This window comes from Poromitra crassiceps (genome assembly GCF_964638095.1).
Source record: "Poromitra crassiceps genome assembly, chromosome: 10".
NCBI lineage: Eukaryota > Metazoa > Chordata > Actinopteri > Beryciformes > Melamphaidae > Poromitra > Poromitra crassiceps.
In genome coordinates this window covers 14,986,430-15,006,753 of record NC_139631.1, presented here as the reverse complement: position 1 = coordinate 15,006,753, position 20,324 = coordinate 14,986,430, and the positions used below count along the sequence as shown (strand labels likewise).

General features: G+C 44.5%; 1 protein-coding gene across 1 annotated transcript in view; it reads right to left on the bottom strand.

Moving 5' to 3' along the window:
- Positions 1-802: 802 nt before the first annotated feature.
- Positions 803-20,324, bottom strand: part of ipo11 (importin 11) — a 222,691-nt gene continuing 203,169 nt past the window's right edge. The window contains exon 30 of the mRNA XM_083644271.1: positions 803-3,009. Coding sequence (XP_083500397.1) covers positions 2,845-3,009 — 165 coding nt within the window. The 3' untranslated portion in view covers positions 803-2,844. The remainder of the gene's footprint in view (positions 3,010-20,324) is intronic.

The window sequence follows — 20,324 nt, the reverse complement described above, 5'->3', positions numbered from 1 at the left end:
ACAATTGGGGGGACATTATCTGTGACATCCTCAGTGATTTATGACATCACCAGGCTGAGCAATCTAGAACTGAGTGATTTCATCACTGTCTGTGACATCATCAGTGATGTGTGACATACATTTCCATTAAAAAAGAGGGTCAACTCACATTGGACCAACAATTTTGGAGGTGATCAGCGCAACGGCACATCTGGCAACTCCGTACAGACACACAGAAAGACACACCTCCAAGTAGTAGGATTCGAAGACTATTAAAATTAGAAGATCCCCTCCAAACATGTTTTAAGATGTATTAGGCTATACTTTGATTAATAATTTGTGTGATATGGTTTTTCCACTAAAAAGGTGTGCAGCTGTGCATAATGCATGAAAGCTGGGAGAGCGCGAGACGAGACAGACCGTCACAGACGTTACATGGGTTTTTGTCTGCCGTGCACTAAAACGAAAGTAACTAGACAGTTTTGAAAATGTAATGAGTAGAAAGTACAGATATTTGTTAAAATGTAGGGAGTAAAGTAAAAATAAGTACAGATACCTGAAAATCTTACAGTAACAAAGTATTTGTACTTAGTTACTTCTCATCTCTGTCCATGATGTTAATATTCGTAGCACGCCCAAGTCCTTTATATTCAAGGAGGCAAGGGAAATCATGTTATCCATGAAATTGGACCTTTAAGGATTCAATAATGATCTTCAATGGTCATAAAGCATGTTTTCAGTTACAAACATCTTAAAACCAAAAACGGAAGCACACAAAGCAACATTTTGCCTGATTACTGAATTTTATTGAAGGCTTTGGAAAAAAACAAGAATTCCTATTAAAACATAACCAAATTTTTAACCCAAAAAACATCTCTTTACTGTGTGTTGTGTTCAAAACGTCATAACTGCTGTAATTAATACCAGTGCACAAATCGTCTACTGTTGAACTACATACGAAATAAAAAATAATAGTAATAAAGATCTTTTGAGTTTTAAGGATAGGTAAGGTAAGGCTGAAAAGCATAAGGCCTGGATTCTGACTGCTACTCAACTATCACAGTGTCAAAGGAGCTAGTGTCAGGAGTGTCTCCGCTGTGATGTTGACAAACGTAGTGAAAGGAATTAAAATTAATATTAATTAATCCATAAATCCTGAAAGTGTATTCTATAAATTCAGGGGGTTGGCCCTGGTCTTTAAAGCTTTAGTTTGGGACAAAGAATCACAAACTTGTTTTCAATAGTTTTCCACATTACAATAATTTATGTTTTTTTATTTGATCAAACCAGAAGTTTAGGTTCAGTCAATTTTCAGTTCTGTGCTGAACAGGTCAAACTGGCTATCTTGCCAAATCAAAGAAATCAATCAAACGCTTCAACTACAGTATAGCACAAGAAAGTCACTGACAACCAGTCAAATCAGAAGTAATGGCAGGGCAGCAGGACAGTCTAATCCTTTCAAATGAAAAATAGGGTGAAGTCACCAATCTCATGCTGCATTTTGAAATTGCTCCACATGTTGTAAAAGTTAGCATTGAGAAATGATGTACGGTAAAGCCGCGGCCACACTGATCTGTCAGAAAACTGACAAAATTATTTGACGGATGGATTTTTGTCCATTGGGCTGTTTTTGGAACGCCAACGTGTTCGGTGATTTAACAAAACATGAAAAGTCTCATTTGCTCAACAGACGCGACAAATTTCTTTCTGTCCGTCAAAATGGACGTAAATCTGACAGAGACGGATGCGTCATAAACGCTGCCCAGACAACGGACAGTCCTTGAAGTCTCATTGAAAATGAACAGAGACGGACAGACACAATGGATCAGTGTGGCCGAGGGCCTAACAATCTAAGATCACTGTTCCCAGGACTCCCACCATCATGCGACAATGATGAGAAGATGTACCATGGGGAAAAGTTGAAAAGATGATAAACAGTTTTTGGTTATTAAAGTGCTTCAACACACCATGAATTAGCAGCAGTATGTATATGTATAAATGTGGTTCAGGACGCTTACAAATCATCAATTAAAAATCACCCATTTCGACAAATCCCCTCCCACTCAACTCAAAAAAAGAACAAAGAAAAAAAAGTTTTCTAGTTCTCTCAGTAGTTACTTCAACTTGACCTCTCTGGCTATGACAAAACGATGCATTTTGTTTAAAAGAAAATAAGCAAAGTAAAAACAAACTAAAAAGTAAAATATTGTCATGCAGAATATCATCCATACTATACATACATACAAAATTACATATCTTCTTTTTTTCTCTCTCTTTTAAGAATAAATTCTGTAAACACTGCTTTAGGTCCTTCAGGTTGGGTTTATCCGCATCTCTGCTACAATCCATAGGTTTCGCCATAGAAAATAGTCCCGAGGCTCCTGTCCTGCTCTGGCACTTGCAGATGATTTTTGCTATATCGCTCTACTCCTCTACTCACCCTCAAGTTATATTCCGTCCCTCCAAAATTCTAACCATTCCACGTTAAAACTACAGAAAGAGAAGAAACTAGAAGAGGAATGGAATGGAAGCTCTAGTGTAGTGACGTGATGATTCTTTGTTTTAAAAACACCAAGGTAGCATCTCTCTCTATAAGAAGGTGGTAAAGGTGCCCAGGTAAAAGAGAATGGGGGGGTGATCTGGGTTGGGATGGGGGTATTAGCGGAGGCTAAGTCTGGTTATAGATAAGGCTTAGCATGGGTAGAGGTTAGGAAGGTTGGGAATCCCAATACGTTGGAGGGGCAGAGATGGTTAGCCTTTCCAGTAGGTTTTCAAAAAGTGGGGGAGGGGGTAGGTACGCTTTAGGCCAAGATGTGTGTGTAAGGTAGTGATGGATTACAGAGACAGGCAGGCCACCGCTGCGATTCAGAGGCCTACGAGGAACTCCTGAAGCTGCCTGACGATCTCTGTGTCCACGGTCTCCATCAGGACCCCAAAGCGCTGGTCCCCCATCAGCGCCTGCTGGGCCTTCAGCTTCTCGTAGACAAAGTGCTGGAGGGAGACACTGTGCACCGGGTCCTCCAGGGCCAACTGGAGGAGGAGACAGAAAACAGTGGGGCAAATCCAGTTAGAAGGGCACCTAAGGCAGTGTCTCAAAGACAGCTGTGTGGGAGAGAGACACTCCACTCTACTGCCTCTCCTGAAACAACAAACCATCTACACCGTTTTCTTGTTATTTATTTTTACTAGCAACGATTCCTAGACTCGCCCGGCCAGTGGCCTCGCCTGCCCTACAGCTCGCCCACTGCGTGTCGCCTGCTCTATTGGCAACAGGAAGGATAGCCTTAGACTGATGACATCATCACTGAACTTATAGCCTCACCCAGGAAGGGTGAATGTACTGTAGGCGCTATATAAATTCAGTCTATTTACCATTTACCAAGGATAGAAGGGAGACACGCACATCCCAGCCTAGTAGGGCAGGTGCAGAACTTAGTGATGAATGCAAATAAAATGGTTAAAAGACGCACTGCCCTGTCTGAAGAAGGGCAGGGTGCTGCCCGAAACGTTACCCACGGTGTTGCAATAAAAAAACCTGATTGGAGCCCTTGCAGTGTGCAAACTTTTTACCATTTTATTTCCATTTACCAAGGATGACATCACTGATGACATCATCACTGATGGCATCATCACTGAACTTATAACCTCAGCCAGGAAGGATGACATCACTGATGACATCACATTATTAGGTAATTAGGGCGATCACCTTAATTAAAAAATCAGGCTCCGTCAGGGCACGGGTGCTCTTTACACTTCCTGAAAGTTTCAGCCACACGTAAAACGGCATAAAGGATAAAGTTCTACTCACTCTCTCTCTCTCTCTCTCACACACACACACACACACACACACACACACACACACACACTTCTCATTATTATTATATGGTCATTTACTTATCATCATTGCTTTTGTACCATGGTTTATATATTTATTATTTTATTCTCTTTATCGCTGTAAAGTACTGTCAAGTGTCTTTGAGTACCATGTAAATTACTCCATTCTCCATGCTATTTTGACTTCTAGCGTACTGTCCAGTGTACAAGCACACATTGCATTTCCTTTATGCAGTGCTCTTGGGGCCCTGCACAGCCTATTAAACAGTGGATACTGTAATTCCCCTAAGCAGGGTGTGTTGCAAAGTGTTACACACAAATGCAGAAACAAATGAATGCACACAGCCTGGCATCCATTACAGTGCACCTCTGAACAGAATATAACAGTTAATCAATTTTAAAAATGTAATCTTTATTTAATCAGGCAGCTACTGTAAATTACCGGTAAGAAGTCATTCTTAATCCTGTCAATTCCTGCCAGTGGCAATGTACAGTATATCTGCAAAAGTGGTTGATAGAGGAGACAAACCACCATGTTTACCTGCAATGCCCCGACACTGGTTCAGTCAGTTACTGTTAGTGTATAGTACTTACTATACATAGAGGGAAGGAGAAAACAACTAAATCATACTGTATTACCATTTCTAAACTTGAAGCATACATCTAACACCAGGCTCGCTATAGAGAAAATGTTTCACTATGTTCAGACACTGCCATTCATCTTATGTGGAAGGCAAGGCAGCAAGGAAAAGTTAAATGTTCAACAAGAGCAGACACATTATTGTGAGCAAGCACTGTCATTTATTTTCTGTGGAGTGAAGCGAGGGAAGGCACGACAGCGGGGAAGAGTTTAAAAACCACTGAAAATCAATGATCTTCAAATTATATTAAAGGAACAGTTCAGTGTTTTGAAACCTGGGCCCAAATAACATGTTTTCCGTCATGATCCCTATTAGTAGAAAGCATAACTTCGCTATGAATTCCCTCAAGGCGTTCTTGAGATACCGCGTTAACAAGAATGGGATGGGCGGACACACAAACAATAATAAGAGGCATTAAAATTATCCAATTAAGGGGGACTGAGCACATCGTACATATCGAACATGACAGAGAAATGAAGTATTTAAAAAAAGTTAGGAAGCGTGTGTATGTCTGAGTGTACGAACATCTCAGTAAGAGCACTTCTGAAAAGTAGTGTGAATTGAAAATGAGAATACAAGATGAGGACATAGCAGATGAAGGGAAAGATAGCGAGACAGAGGAAAAAAAGCATTAGTATATGAAGAAGAGGTGGTGAGCAGAGCAGAGATGAGCTTGGACATAGAATGCTTTTGAAAGAGGATGACAGAGGGCTGAGATAAGGAACAATATGCTGAGGACACCCGCAGTGTTGAATAACGACAATCAACATGAACCACTGTCATCTCTAGGGGAAAGATGATATGAGGAGAGGAAAACAGAGAGGGGAGAGACGAAAAAGGAGACAGGAGGAGGCAAGACACGAGGATATGACCGCTAGCAGAGGAGAAAGCGGAAAAGTATGTGAAGATTAATGAAAAGAAGAGAACAGAAAACTATGGCAATTGAAAGCAGGAAACACCAGTGTGTGACTGGGATATAGGGAAAGTGGGCAATGTAGCTGACATTGTTAGAATGTAGCTCATTGTTCAGAGCAGAGTGGAGAAGGAAGAGAGAGGAGTGGGCAAAGTGAAGAGAGGAGTGGGCAACATGAGGAAGCAGAGAGGAGGAGGAAAGAGAGGAGTGGGCAACATGAGGAAGCAGAGAGGAGGAGGAAAGAGAGAGGAGTGGGCAACATGAGGAAGCAGAGAGGAGGAGGAAAGAGAGAGGAGTGGGCAACATGAGGAAGCAGAGAGGAGGAGGAAAGAGAGAGGAGTGGGTAACATGAGGAAGGCAAAGTGAAGAGAGGAGTGGGCAACATGAGGAAGCAGAGAGGAGGAAAGAGAGAGGAGTGGGTAACATGAGGAAGCAGAGAGGAGGAAAGAGAGAGGAGTGGGTAACATGAGGAAGCAGAGAGGAGGAAAGAGAGAGGAGTGGGTAACATGAGGAAGCAGAGAGGAGGAGGAAAGAGAGAGGAGTGGGCAACATGAGGAAGCAGAGAGGAGGAGCAAAGAGAGAGGAGTGGGTAACATGAGGAAGCAGAGAGGAGGAGGAAAGAGAGAGGAGTGGGCAACATGAGGAAGCAGAGAGGAGGAGGAAAGAGAGAGGAGTGGGCAACATGAGGAAGCAGAGAGGAGGAGGAAAGAGAGAGGAGTGGGCAACATGAGGAAGCAGAGAGGAGGAAAGAGAGAGGAGTGGGCAACATGAGGAAGCAGAGAGGAGGAGGAAAGAGAGAGGAGTGGGTAACATGAGGAAGCAGAGAGGAGGAGGAAAGAGAGAGGAGTGGGCAACATGAGGAAGCAGAGAGGAGGAGGAAAGGGAGAGGAGTGGGCAACATGAGGAAGCAGAGAGGAGGAAAGAGAGAGGAGTGGGCAACATGAGGAAGCAGAGAGGAGGAGGAAAGGGAGAGGAGTGGGCAACATGAGGAAGCAGAGAGGAGGAAAGAGAGAGGAGTGGGCAACATGAGGAAGCAGAGAGGAGAAGGAAAGAGAGAGGAGTGGGCAACATGAGGAAGCAGAGAGGAGGAAAGAGAGAGGAGTGGGTAACATGAGGAAGCAGAGAGGAGGAGGAAAGGGAGAGGAGTGGGCAACATGAGGAAGCAGAGAGGAGGAAAGAGAGAGGAGTGGGCAACATGAGGAAGCAGAGAGGAGGAAAGAGAGAGGAGTGGGCAACATGAGGAAGCAGAGAGGAGGAAAGGGAGAGGAGTGGGCAACATGAGGAAGCAGAGAGGAGGAAAGAGAGAGGAGTGGGCAACATGAGGAAGCAGAGAGGAGAAGGAAAGAGAGAGGAGTGGGTAACATGAGGAAGCAGAGAGGAGGAAAGAGAGAGGAGTGGGTAACATGAGGAAGCAGAGAGGAGGAGGAAAGGGAGAGGAGTGGGCAACATGAGGAAGCAGAGAGGAGGAAAGAGAGAGGAGTGGGCAACATGAGGAAGCAGAGAGGAGGAGGAAAGAGAGAGGAGTGGGCAACATGAGGAAGCAGAGAGGAGGAGGAAAGAGAGAGGAGTGGACAACATGAGGAAGCAGAGAGGAGGAAAGAGAGAGGAGTGGGCAACATGGGGAAGCAGATAGGAGGAGGAAAGAGAGAGGAGTGGGCAACATGAGGAAGCAGAGAGGAGGAGGAAAGAGAGAGGAGTGGGCAACATGAGGAAGCAGAGAGGAGGAGGAAAGAGAGAGGAGTGGGCAACATGAGGAAGCAGAGAGGAGGAGGAAAGAGAGAGGAGTGGACAACATGAGGAAGCAGAGAGGAGGAAAGGGAGAGGAGTGGGCAACATCAGGAAGCAGAGAGGAGGAGGAAAGAGAGAGGAGTGGGCAACATGAGGAAGCAGAGAGGAGGAGGAAAGAGAGAGGAGTGGGCAACATGAGGAAGCAGAGAGGAGGAAAGGGAGAGGAGTGGGCAACATGAGGAAGCAGAGAGGAGGAGGAAAGAGAGAGGAGTGGGCAACATGAGGAAGCAGAGAGGAGGAAAGGGAGAGGAGTGGGCAACATGAGGAAGCAGAGAGGAGGAAAGGGAGAGGAGTGGGCAACATCAGGAAGCAGAGAGGAGGAGGAAAGAGAGAGGAGTGGGCAACATGAGGAAGGCAAAGTGAGATGGAGAGAGACAGAGAGGAAATGACAGGGCTCAAGTGCTCATCTCCACTGTAATTACTCGACTACTGCTGCCCTTTTCCAAGGCAAACACAGCAAAGAGCCCCATGTCATTACTGTAAATGACACGCGACTCAACCATATGTACAAGTGCCTACAGTATAAATCTGTGATGTTTACTGTCCTAAGCTCTCTGAATGACAGGCACACACAAAGGCAGACAATGTGAAATTGAAAAGCAGGGGAGTAGAGCGCGTATCATAAGGCTCAGTTCCTCCTGCAGCGACCATACTGTACCTTCCTGTCTATCTCTCACCATCTCTGTAAAAAAAAGAAGTATGAAATGCCAAAAAAAATCTAACAAAAAAGAAAGAAATTGAAAACCAGATAAGCATTTCTACTGTGACATTATTAAATGTGGGATTACCATCGGTGCCAGAATTGTACTCAAAGTCAATTTACAGAATGACTACCATGGGGCCTACAGTATTATGAGTCTCTTTTTGTCTCCTTTGGCCCTCTCCAATGCTTCCTCCCTGCTTCTTTCTTATTTCCCTCCGTCCCTCTGCACACTCCTCTTCCTCTCACTCATTGTCTCACCACAATAGGCTGCTTTATTCAGTGGGACAGTATGCTCGTAGTATGGGACATTGAAGGACAAGTCAGGCAGGCAGTTCCTGGTGTTAGCTCGGGTGATAAGAACTTGGATAGTGCCTGGTGCTGAAACAGGTGCCAACTCTTTTCTAAGGAAAGTAGCTACTGGCTGCTCAGAAAGTCACTAGAAGTCGCCAGATGGCATCACATGATAATGTGTATATCAATATATGCAGTAAGGCCAGAGGTGGAAAGAGTATTGACAAATCCAACTCTAGTACAAGTATTGTTACTGTAATGAAAATGAACTCAAGGACAAGTAAAAGTACTAGTCCAGGAAATTATTCAAGTAAGAGTAAAAAAGTAGACCATTTAAAAGTGCATTACTTTAAACATGTTTTATATTTTAATTATGTACTCTACTACATTTCACACATTTAGCACATGTTATGTGTTACCTAAGCGGTCTCTGTCTTTCATACTGAACAGTTCAAACAGATGTGGCCAGGGATGCTCAGTTTGGTGATTCTCTCCTTTGCCAGACGAGCTACTGTAGAGCTGCGAGCAGCAGCAATATCACAATCAGATGCATCCATCTTGCTATGGCTATCATCAGCAGTGTTAAATGAGACTGAGATGTATGAACTAATGTGGTGATTGAGGATCAGTAAAATTTGATCATCTACACCTGTCCAATTCAATTGGCCAGTCTTGATGTGAATTGAATGTGATTTAATTTAATTGGCCACTGCACTAACAAGCCATCAGTTTGGGCGCCCTAGAAGCAGAAGTGATTCTGGAGCTGTTAGCGAGCAGTCCCAATGCTACCGTGCTGTTTTCATAGTGCGGTGTGCAAAACAAAAATCTAAATTGACTCATTTACTCAGTGTACATTTAAAAGTACTCAAGTAGAACATTATTAAAATTACTCAAGTAAGAGTAAAAGTATAGCACTAGAAAATACTTAAAAAGTACAAATCCGCAACAGCAACAACAACAAAATCATATAATTGTACATGAATACTTACCACCTCTGATTAAGGCTGCACTTGTTATGCATGCCCGAGGCGTCAAGGCCAGATTAAAGTAGTGCTTTCGTTTTGATGCTCTCCACATTGATTGGACATTCATTACAGGCCACCGGCTTACTGTAGGCCAATATCCATCTCTCTCACACATAACGCACGTACGCAACGGCACACACAGAAAGTGGAAGTTCTTTCACTTCGCAAAGATAGCAAACAGGAGATCAGATGTCCCGCTTCGCTCTGAATCCAGACAACACAAATAGACAAGGGGCCAAAAAAAACCTCCAAACAAGGCAGGATTTAGAGCAAAGTGACAGCTGACAGCAGCTGTCCTCGCCCGAAGGCGCCCCGAACGACCAGAGGAGGCACCACTTCAGCGACCAGGATATTGCATGTTTTTGGTGAGGGGTTCCTATATGAAGGAAATCCCAGGGGGCACGGGGAGAACATGCAAACTCCACACAGAAAGGCCCTTTTGACGACCCCACCCGGGCGGTGGGCACTTGAGGACATGCGGATGGGCACGCACGCAAAAAAAGTATATTTTAAAGTTAAATGCATCACACTGGTGGACTTTGAGAGCAAAATTAAGAGGCTAGATCTATTAAGAACTTTGTTCTCTTGTAAACAATTGAATTATTTATTTGGGTTTCAAAATTCTACTAGTTTTACCTTTTTAAATAGTGGTGTGTTCCCAGCCTTTGTTCATTAACTTTTGTGTCCTTAGGGCAACATTATATTGTAGAGAAAATATTGTCGAAGAATGGGAAGCAATGAAGACATAAAAAATTAAAATAAAATATCACACTCATACAGTACTACTATTGGACCTGAAAAGCCCCCAAAAAACTAAAACTGTGCACTACTAGATCTCACTTGGTCAGTAGGCCTATATGATACAGTTTATACACAATATATGTTTTACCTCTCAGTATTATAACACTAAACACTAAATCTCATATTGAGACTAAACATACTGTAAGCAACATAGCATTAGCTATGGTGTAGTGAGCTCTCCTCACCAAACACTGGAATTTCCTAGCCTGAATGGAAGATTCAACAGGCGCACTTGAATGCAATGGCACGGGTTGTGGACCCAACGTGCAACAGATTTCACTGAGATGAAGATTATTGAACATCATGCATAGAACTGCTGGGCTCTGGGACAGCAGCTAGCAAAAACCAGAAGCCCTCAGGCACTTGGAAGTGTTAGCTTAGCTATAACCTTGTGAGGCAGCTGGATTCACGAGATCACGATTGCGCTCCAAGTTATTGGTCCATTGCGCTCCAAGCAGTAGGCTGGACCAATCAGCGTCCAGAGGCAGCTACGGGCGGGATTTAGGTGTGACGACAGCGAGACGCAAGCCTGTGATAGACGGTGATAGACATATGGTTCATCCAATCACCTGCCAGGTATTTTTTGAACACGCCTGCCCGTTCCAAGTTTTCCAAGGACGAGTTCCAGATGGCTCTCTGTAACAAACCAATTAGGTTACGTTCACTATGGATGGATTGGATTAATTTAAATTTTCTTTTTTTTAAGCTGCAAAATGCTTTCACTGGGTTTCAATTGCAGATGTGCATAGAAATGGATAGAATGATGTGCAATTAACCTGTTCTTAGTTGACTCTCGACCTCTGAGTGTGAATGCATGTGACTGGAAATAGCTTACATGTACTACTGCATTGAATTGCAATGTCTGTTGCCTCTGATGTGGAGATTCTGATGAAACTCTTTTGATATGCCAACGCCAATAATGTATTGGATTTTGGTCACACACTGTCATTGTGTGTGTGTGTGTGTGTGTACATTTCATATCTCTCATTTCCCCGGGTGCTAAATGGCAATTGGCTGTAAGAGAGTCAAGGTCAACTCAGGTCATTTGAGGCAAGCGATAGATAGCCTGAAGAGAAAACCCTAGCGGAAACAGTTTGGAATCTGATGGAAGATGAAATGGGCGAGTAATCGGGGTGTGCGGAAGTTCTGCAATGAGCAAGAGAGATAAAGAAAGGTCCTGCTGGAGAGGTAGAGGAGCAGAGAAGAGGGCAAGAGAGCAACAGGAAGAAGAGTGGAGAGCTTTGTCCTGTGGGGGAGTTTCTCTCTGATCCAACAACCTGCTGGTTAAACAGTGGGAACAAGGCAAAGGGAAAATAATACGACTCTGAGGGAGGTATGAAGGGAGAGGACAAAAGGAGAGCAATCTGCATGGAGACCTGATGGAATAGAAAACATTCCTGTCCAGGCAAAATGTGTGAAGGGGACAGATGAGGGCAATGAAGGCTTTGGAAGAAGAGAAATGGAGTGATGATGAGAAGAAAGGAAAGAGGGAGAGTGACATGTCCCACACTGTAGCTCGCTGATAAAGCAGCAATGGCCTTTCTGCCTGGAGAGAGTGAATAGAGGACAAAGAGAGAGTCAGAATGAAAAGAAGAGAGAGAATATGACATGTGAAAGAGAAGCAGGGAAGAAGAAGGCTTTGATAGTTGCATGGTGGGCAGATTAAAGAGGTTTGGGGGAGCAGGAAAGATGTATGGGTGAGAAATGAGAGTTTATAATGACTAGGCTCGATTCCTATGCTCGCCCGCTGCACGGGCTCGCTATCGCCCGCTCTGCAGCTCGCATACGCAGCTCAGCTGCTGCATGGCCTCACCTGCTCTATTGGCGCGCGTGCGCACGGGTGTGTGTGTGTTTGGCCAATCCTGGCGTGTTCCGCGCCCAAATCGAGTGGGATTCAGTGTGTTGTGGCGCTACGCGAGTTAGAGCCGCAGGCAGCCAGCTGCCTTTGTGTGGAGCAGAGTGGAGAGTGCAGCCTGTCGGCCTGGAATCTCCGAGGGGCCGGGGTCTGAATTCGGCCTTAACAACGTTAACTAACGTTATTCTGGAATGCGATTTCAACGGGCCAATTACATTTCTTTGCATTCTTAGACATTACGGTTTGCTTTATTTTGGATGTTACACACAATTGGCCAAGTTATTAGTTACTTTATCGGCTAGAAATTCTGCAAGATTACAGACACTAGGCGTCATTTTCTCCTTCATTTGGAGGAGAAAATTCTCCTGAAATAAGGATTGATTGATGTCGTGATCGGTCGTGCCATGATTGGTTGAAATGGGGTAGAAATTTGATAGTACTATGTGACGTCAGCAAACTGTAGATTACTGTTATGAAATGAAATCTTGAAAAATTAACTTTTGATGTGAAAGTGTGAAAAACTAAAGAAATTAGATTTTTGTGATTTTCTTTGCATACATGAATAAATAGATGCACTGAATACCCAGGTATTTGAACTAAAATGAAAAAAAAAAAAAATTGGGGTTCAGCTCGACTTTAAAGAGACTGTGTGATTATGTGAGATGAAGTGTACGAATGAGGGGAAGCAAAAACACAACACAACACAACACACACACACACACACACACACACACACACACACACACACACACACACACACACACAATGTGTACATTATTCTGGTCTGATACTAATCCAGCACTTCAGGCTTTTCCTCCTCAAACTCCTGCAGATACCAGATACCTGCTGGTGTCCTCACATACACTGCCAAAGTCAAAGGACACACACATACAGTAGTACTGTACATCGACACAAAACACACATACCTTTGGCCAAATATTCATACACACACACACACAAGCTCAGTGGTTCCCAATCTCTTGTGTCTTATGTACCCCTTCAGCTGTTTTGTCATGCTAATAGACCTTATTCGATTGACGTCACTCACGTACTGGCACACCCACCGCCGCCATATTGTCGACATAACGCAGCAGCTCTCAAGTGACAGCCTATGTGGAGCAGCGTTTATAGGAAGCTAGCCCCTGTTAGCGTTACCTGTATTGTTCCAATTGTGTTCGGATGTTGACCTGCGTTACACGTGGCTGTAGTAATGACAGCAATAAAGTCCCCGTGGTTTGTCTCTATCTCTACCGTCCTCAGACGTGAAGGGAGCGAGACTGGGGATACGTCAGTAGCACAGGAGAGGTGTGTGGATAGTTAGTTGAGACAGGTGAAACTTTCTGACAGCTCCTCACAGCAAAGTCTGTTCACCTCGTTCTTTTGTTTATTTATTACAGGCATTAACGGCTGCCGTCGGCAGCATACAAATAACAACTGTGGGGTTTTTATTGGTGTCATTACCATCGCTATTTTGTAATGGAACAGAAACGACAATAAGGCTGTTACTAGTTGTCAGCTGCAGCGCTGTGTGCGCGCAGGACGGTATGTCAACAATATGGTGCCGTCCAGGGTTAGCGAAGGTCTATAGTAGTCTCGCTTGCCAGAATATCTCCATTTTGTGCTGTACCTGCACCGGAGAGAGTCTGGCTCCTCTTACTCTCACTCTGGTATAGCGGAAACAAATGCTCCATGATCTTTACAAACATCCGCCGAAAGTACCAAGCAGGCGTGCTTTATTGCACAATACAAATCTTCGTCACAACATTTTCAGTGTGTAGCAATGCTAGCTAGCGTTGTTGTTGTTGTTTCACAGCGGCGGAGGCATTTGAGAGCGGACAAGCACGGAGCAGAAAGGGATTTCCCTTCGGCAGTTGTCAACTATAACACAACAGAGGTCACATTCACGCATGTAAAAACTGCATGCAAACCAATTAGCTAGCAAACATGGATAAATGTTCAACCGTCAGTTGCTGTCGCTCCGGATTCAGGTTTAGGGGAGCCTCGTGACCAAAGGCAAAACTAGGCAGGTCAAGCCCAAACACTGGCAGTTCAGTGAAAAATATATTTAGTATGGATTTAGGCTACTTGTACATCCACAGTGTTTTCTTTGTGCAGCAAAGAACGCACATGAGTGAGGGGATACTAGCATAGTCTGACTCAGTGGAAGCTGGCTTCGGGGATAAGTTCTGCCATTGGTGCCGACCATTTCAGTCGGCGCACAGGGGAACTAGTTGCCTCGTGCATGTACCATTTTAGCAATGGGCTTATATAATGACGGGATAAAAATAAAAATAAACCATTTTGTAAATAAATTTGAATCCCCAATCTTTCCAAGTACTCCCTGCAAGCTGCTCAAGTACCCCTAGAGGTACTGTACTCGTACCCCTGGTTTGGAATCATGATCCTAGCTCATCAGCACATCCAGTAGACTAGACACCACATCAGCCTTGACACAAACACACAAATGTAATTTTTTGGCCAGCTAGCGACGCGAGTAGCTGGCCACTATAATCCCCTCTGTCCAAATGACTCATACACGACTCCTTGCACACCTTTAGGACGCAGCGTCATTACAATGGGCGCGCCTACATACACACACACGGACTGCAGCAGCACAGCACCTACTGCTAAACACCAGGGCTGAAACAAAACCACTATTTATCAGCCAGAAATGAGCCACACATTACAAACAAACGTCAACTTCTGAGTTGAATGTCCATACAAAGGACTTGGGATGCTCTGGCTGTGTGCAATTCCTTTCTTGATGAATTAGCGGACGTTACTGTGGTATGTTTTGTCTTGTTTAGCTGCGGCCACTGGTTCCCTCCTTGTGCAAGAGGGACAGCAATCTTTGCAAATATCGAGTTCTGAAATGCGTGTTTCAACATTCCGACCCAGTGATCCTTTGTATCGACATTAAAAGAAGACATTCATTTATTTTTTGAAGTTTTGGTTAGGTATTTTTGCGCACCATCCACCCGCCGCAACAAATAAACACATTTCCCAGTGTCTCTGCCATCACACTGGACATCAACACTAGCGGGAGACTTCTCCCCCTCCAGCAAATATACATGAATGCTATGCGTAACGAACAACACATCTTACCGAGAGGGAGAGAGCTAAGCTAAGTAGCTAACTAGCCGATCTGAAAAGCATGAAAACAGCGGTGAGATTAGTGAAAGAGTAGGTAAAAGGAGGAGAGACCCTTGAGTGCTTGTGCAGAGCTAGTGCACGTTGTGTACAACGGGTAATGAGCCGCTGTGATGAAGATTAAAGCGAGATTAACGGAGTTGAGAGCAGACAGATACTATCGCGGCTGCGGTCTCTCTCTTCTAGTCAACTCAGTGCACATGACGCGTTCAGGAGCCGTCGGTAAATCGGTGTGGCCTTTGACTGACATCTGTAAATGTGTCTCAACAAAAGAATGAACCTGGGTTACCCTTACTCCAAAGTTTACTATACATCTGAATGTGGGCAACATCATCCGCCCTGCATCTAATGTATTGGGTAGGCTACCTGTGATCATCATTGTAAGGGGATACTCACTCACACACACACACACACACACACACACACACACACACACACACACACACACACACACACAGGACTAATAGGCTACTTTCATATTGGGCCGATGTATCCTTGCCTTTATCTCACCCTGTTGTATCTTTGCTTTCGTCATGACACTACACAAGAAAGAAGTAACACAAATTACATGGAATAACATTTGCCACCACTTTGCATCACTCCATCCGTGGCTGTACCCCATCGAGCCACAACCCAGGGATGCCTGCCCCCACGGTTGCCACACGCCGCACGTGGTCTGGGGCCGAATGTGCCCTTGTTATTTATGAGAAACAGTGTCTTGAGACGCAAAACAAAGTCCAGAACCTTGTGGGCCACATGCAGAAACATTTCAGGCGTCGCACGCCCAACAATATTAAGCGTAAAAGTTTTCAACCTGTTTTACTGAAAGAACAAAAATGTGTTTAGACCAGAAAACCCCTGTGCCATCAAAAAATCAATCTTTTTTTCTTCCATTTATTTATTGATAGTAGTCTTATTAAATGGTAGACATGCAATGATAAAATAAATTACAGTTCTCCCCGGCCCGTAGCGTAACTCCCGTCCCCCGCAGCGCAAGCCGGGGTGGTTGCTTCCCAGCTGGCCATAGCTAGGTTTCGACCTAGCCTTGTTTACTATGTTCTTTTATGCTCAAGGACAACCAACACACATAACCATAGGTCACAGAGAATGAGGAGTATATACACCTGTGAATAGCCTACAGCTACACTAGTGGCAGCCTCTAATACACTCACTCAGATTGCATTTCAGTCTTCTCTTAGATCAAAGCCTGGGCATCTGAAAAAAACATCACCATTGCTTTCATATAAGGATCTTTTCACAGCCCACATAACAACATATGGTACAAAGCACAGCCAAGCTCCAACGCTGCCACTCCTACCACTGGGGACTTTGCCATTAATGACAGCCTGTTAGGACTGACCTCAGACACCAAGGCCAATTATGAATGAGGGAGAGAGTGAGGGAGAGAGAGAGAGAGAGAGAGAGAGAGAGAGAGAGAGAGAGAGAGAAGCAGAACTCTAAGGGAAAAGGCAAAGTAACCTCTTCAGTGTCATTATATTTGATGGACAGAGATACATAAGCAACATTAAAGAGAGGGAACAAGATGATACCATGAAACAGCAATTCTAGTTCTGAGTTTTCAGTACTTCATTGTCTCTTGACTTGGAGGAAGGATTCTTGATTGCAGTAATTTCCTCACCAAATGAGGCAGCACAAATTATAATGCAGAGAAAAGTAGAGTGCGCACATCTACGTATGCAGGTGCCGGACAATGTGAATCCACCAAGAGTAAAGAAGACTCGTTGGCCTCAACAGAACTATAAAAATAAAACTAGAACGACCGCAACGCGGACTTATGCCTCCGCCATTACCGTAGTTCATTCTTGAGTCCAAATCGCCATTTGAGGCAAATTGGAAGAAATTCCCTCCTGTGATGTTGCGTTACAGAGCTTGGAAATTGGGTGTTTGAGGTCACAGTGACCTTGAACTTTGACCACCAAAATGTAATCAGTTCATCCTTGAGTCCAAGTGGACGCTTGAGGCAAATTCGAAGAAATTCCATCAAGACATTCCTGAGATATCGTGTTAACAAGCTTGAAAATTGGCATTCGAGAGGTCACAGTGACCTTGACCTTTGATAACCAAAATGGAATCAGTTCATCCTTGCGTCCAAGTCGATGTTTGAGCCAAATCAGAAGAAATTCTATCAAGCCGTTCTTGAGATATTGCGTTAACCAACTTGGGAATGGCATTCGTGAGGTCACAGTGACGTTGAAGTTTGACCACCAAAATGTAATCAGTTCATTCTTGAGGCCAAGTTAATGTTTGAGGCAAATTTGATGAAATTCCGTCAAGGCATTCCTGAGATATGGCGTTAACATGCTTGAAAATGGCGTTGGAGAGGTCACAGTGACCTTGACCTTTGATCACCAAAATGTAATCCATTCATCCTTGCGCCCAAGTCGACGTTTGAGCCAAATTGGTAGAAATTCCATCAAGCCGTTCTTGAGATATCGCTTTAACAAACTTGGGAATGGCATTCGTGAGGTCACAGTGACCTTGACCTTTGACCACGAAAATCGAATCAGTTCATCGTTGAGTCCAAGTCGATGTTTGAGGCAAATTTGATGAAACTCCGTCAAGGCATTTCTGAGATGTTGTGCTAACAAGCTTGAAAATGGCGTTCGAGAGGTCACAGTGACCTTGGCCTTTGACCACCAAAATCTAATCAGTTCATCCTTGAGTCCAAGTTGATGTTTGAGGCAAATTTTATGAAATTCCGTCAAGGCATTCGTGAGATATCGCGTTAACAAGCTGGAAAATGGCGTTTGAGAGGTCACAGTGACCTTGACCTTTGACCACCAAAATCGAATCAGTTCATCCTTGAGTCCAAGTCGATGTTTGAGACAAGTTTGATTACATTCCGTCAAGGCATTCCTGAGGTATCGCGTTAACAAGCTTGAAAATGGCGTTTGAGCGGTCACAGCAACCTTGACCTTTGACCACCAAAATCTAATCAGATCATCCTTGAGTCTAAGTCGATGTTTGAGGCAAATTTGATGAAATTCCGTCAAGGCGTTCCTCAGATATCGCGTTAACAAACATCGTACGGACGTACGTACGGACGGACAACCCGGATCCATAATGCCTCCGGCCTGGCTATCGCCGGCGGAGGCATAATAAGGTCCACACACTGGAATTAGGATGCTCGCGGTCACTTTATTAACGTTTCATTCAAAAAGAACTTCTGGCGTGTTCCACCCACAAAACGAGTGGGATTCAGCGTGTTGTCGTGCTACGTGAGTGGGATCCGCCGAGTACCAGGCAGCCAGCTGATTCTGTGTGGAACGAGCGGACAACCTGATGCATGGGTGCTGCCCGCCCGCCTGGAATCCCGCCTGGAATCTCTCTCATTGTTCAGAAAGTTTGGTGCGCTTGACAAATTGCTGTGTGAAGGCGAACCGGACCAAATGAAAATTGCAACAATGTTGCAACTTCACCCCCCCGAATCGCACTGAGTCCACCAGCTTATTATGTGAAAGCGACCTAAAGCTGTGTTCACACCGAGATATTTATTTTTCGCTCTGTCGCTTGATTCAACCCATTGGAATCGCTCTGTCGCTGTGATTAAATCGCTCGTCAACAGGCACACGAATTGACAGACATCTGGGGGCTATAACGTTACGCAATGTCATGATGTTTGTCCACTACGAGCCACCGTAGATGTTTACAAGCTAAGCCTATCAGCGTGCTCCTAACGTGAGTTCTATACCGGTAGTACAGACTTCACTTCATGTTAGCTGTCAGCCTGTCAATCAGCTGTCAATACGGTTTGTTGCCACACAATAAACCAGCGGTTTGTTCCAAGCCAGTGGGATCCTTGACTCACTCTCAACACGGCAGCCAATCAGCGTTGGACATCGAGCGACTGATCCCAGTGTAATTTCGCTCGAGTTGGGATATTTCATCTCAGGCGACGAGCGTATTTTCTCCCCATCGCTCTCTCTCTCTGTCGCTCTGACGCCCAGCGATGTTTCTCCCGGGCGAATATACGCTCAATCGCTCGTTTGCATTGACTTTGTATGTAAACTTGATGCCAGCGAAAAACTTGAATAGGTCGGTGTGAACGCAGCTTAAGATCCCATGAGCAGTCTGACTCTGTCACAAGGGTCCTCATTACCAAACACATATGTAGGCGTGGGTGTGTGTGCACACGTGTATGTGCACACAAGGTGAACGAAGGCAGAGATCACGCGTGTCAACATAAAAGGAAACACTCCTCTGTGGAGTGCTCAGCTCAATGAACCTCTCAAACCACTCGACATTGTGAATCTTCTCTGTGATAACATGCGGGACATAAAGCTATCGTCATCATTTCTGCCCAGTTACAGTAAAAGGCAATCCAAATAAAAAACACTAGATCCATGTGAAGTACATTAGGAAAGGAGACACTATTGGCATCTGGCTCATGTTCTCTGTGTAGCTTCAAGTGGGTAAGCTCAGCATGAATGCACACGTGTGAACTCTTCATGATTCTCTCTATTTCCTGAGAACCATGTGCACGAGAAAAATCCAAATCCCCCATAAGAAAAACACCTTGGAGACCTTGCTTCTGGTTCCATGAACTGGAAAAGCATGGCACGTTTGTGTATTTACAAATCAGGCAAATTGTGTAATGTTGAGTTTCACTTTTGTGGATTGAGCACAATGTTGCTGTTCTGCACATCTCCAAATGACAAGCATGACGTCACATGATGTGTGATTTAGATCCATTTATATCACCTACACTGACCAAATTGATTTTGTGCCTCTGGACGTCAGATGGCCTCTAGAGACCGTCTTTGAGTGTGAGATGATCTCACACTCAAAGACGGTCTCTCTAGAGGACATCTGATGAAGCGCATAATCTCACTAAGCATCCCTGACTGACTTGAATTTGCCTTGTGATGCCCTTGGCTGCACCATGGGAAAAATCAAAATATACTGATGTCCTTGTGTTGAGCAGACTATGGTACCACAGCAAATAAATAATGTGCTGATGAGGAGACAGTCAGTCAGAGCCCTCAATTATCAGCCTCGGCATTGGGGGCTTATAGCTCAATGCCCTCTCATCAATTGATGAGAAAGAACAAGTGAATGCACAGACAGACACGAGTGCACACACACACACGGCGCGCGCGCGCGCACACACACACACACACACACACACACACACACACACACACACACACACACACACACACATCAATCCATGTCTCAAATGGTCAAACAAGAGTGCAAGGTCTTTCCAGAGGCAACACTCTGCTGATCTTACCATGTCTTATCAGGATCAGCAGACAGGAGTTTGGGCAACCTCTGGTTCAACAAGCCCCCATCCTGTTGCAACACCTTTAGATCAGTGTTA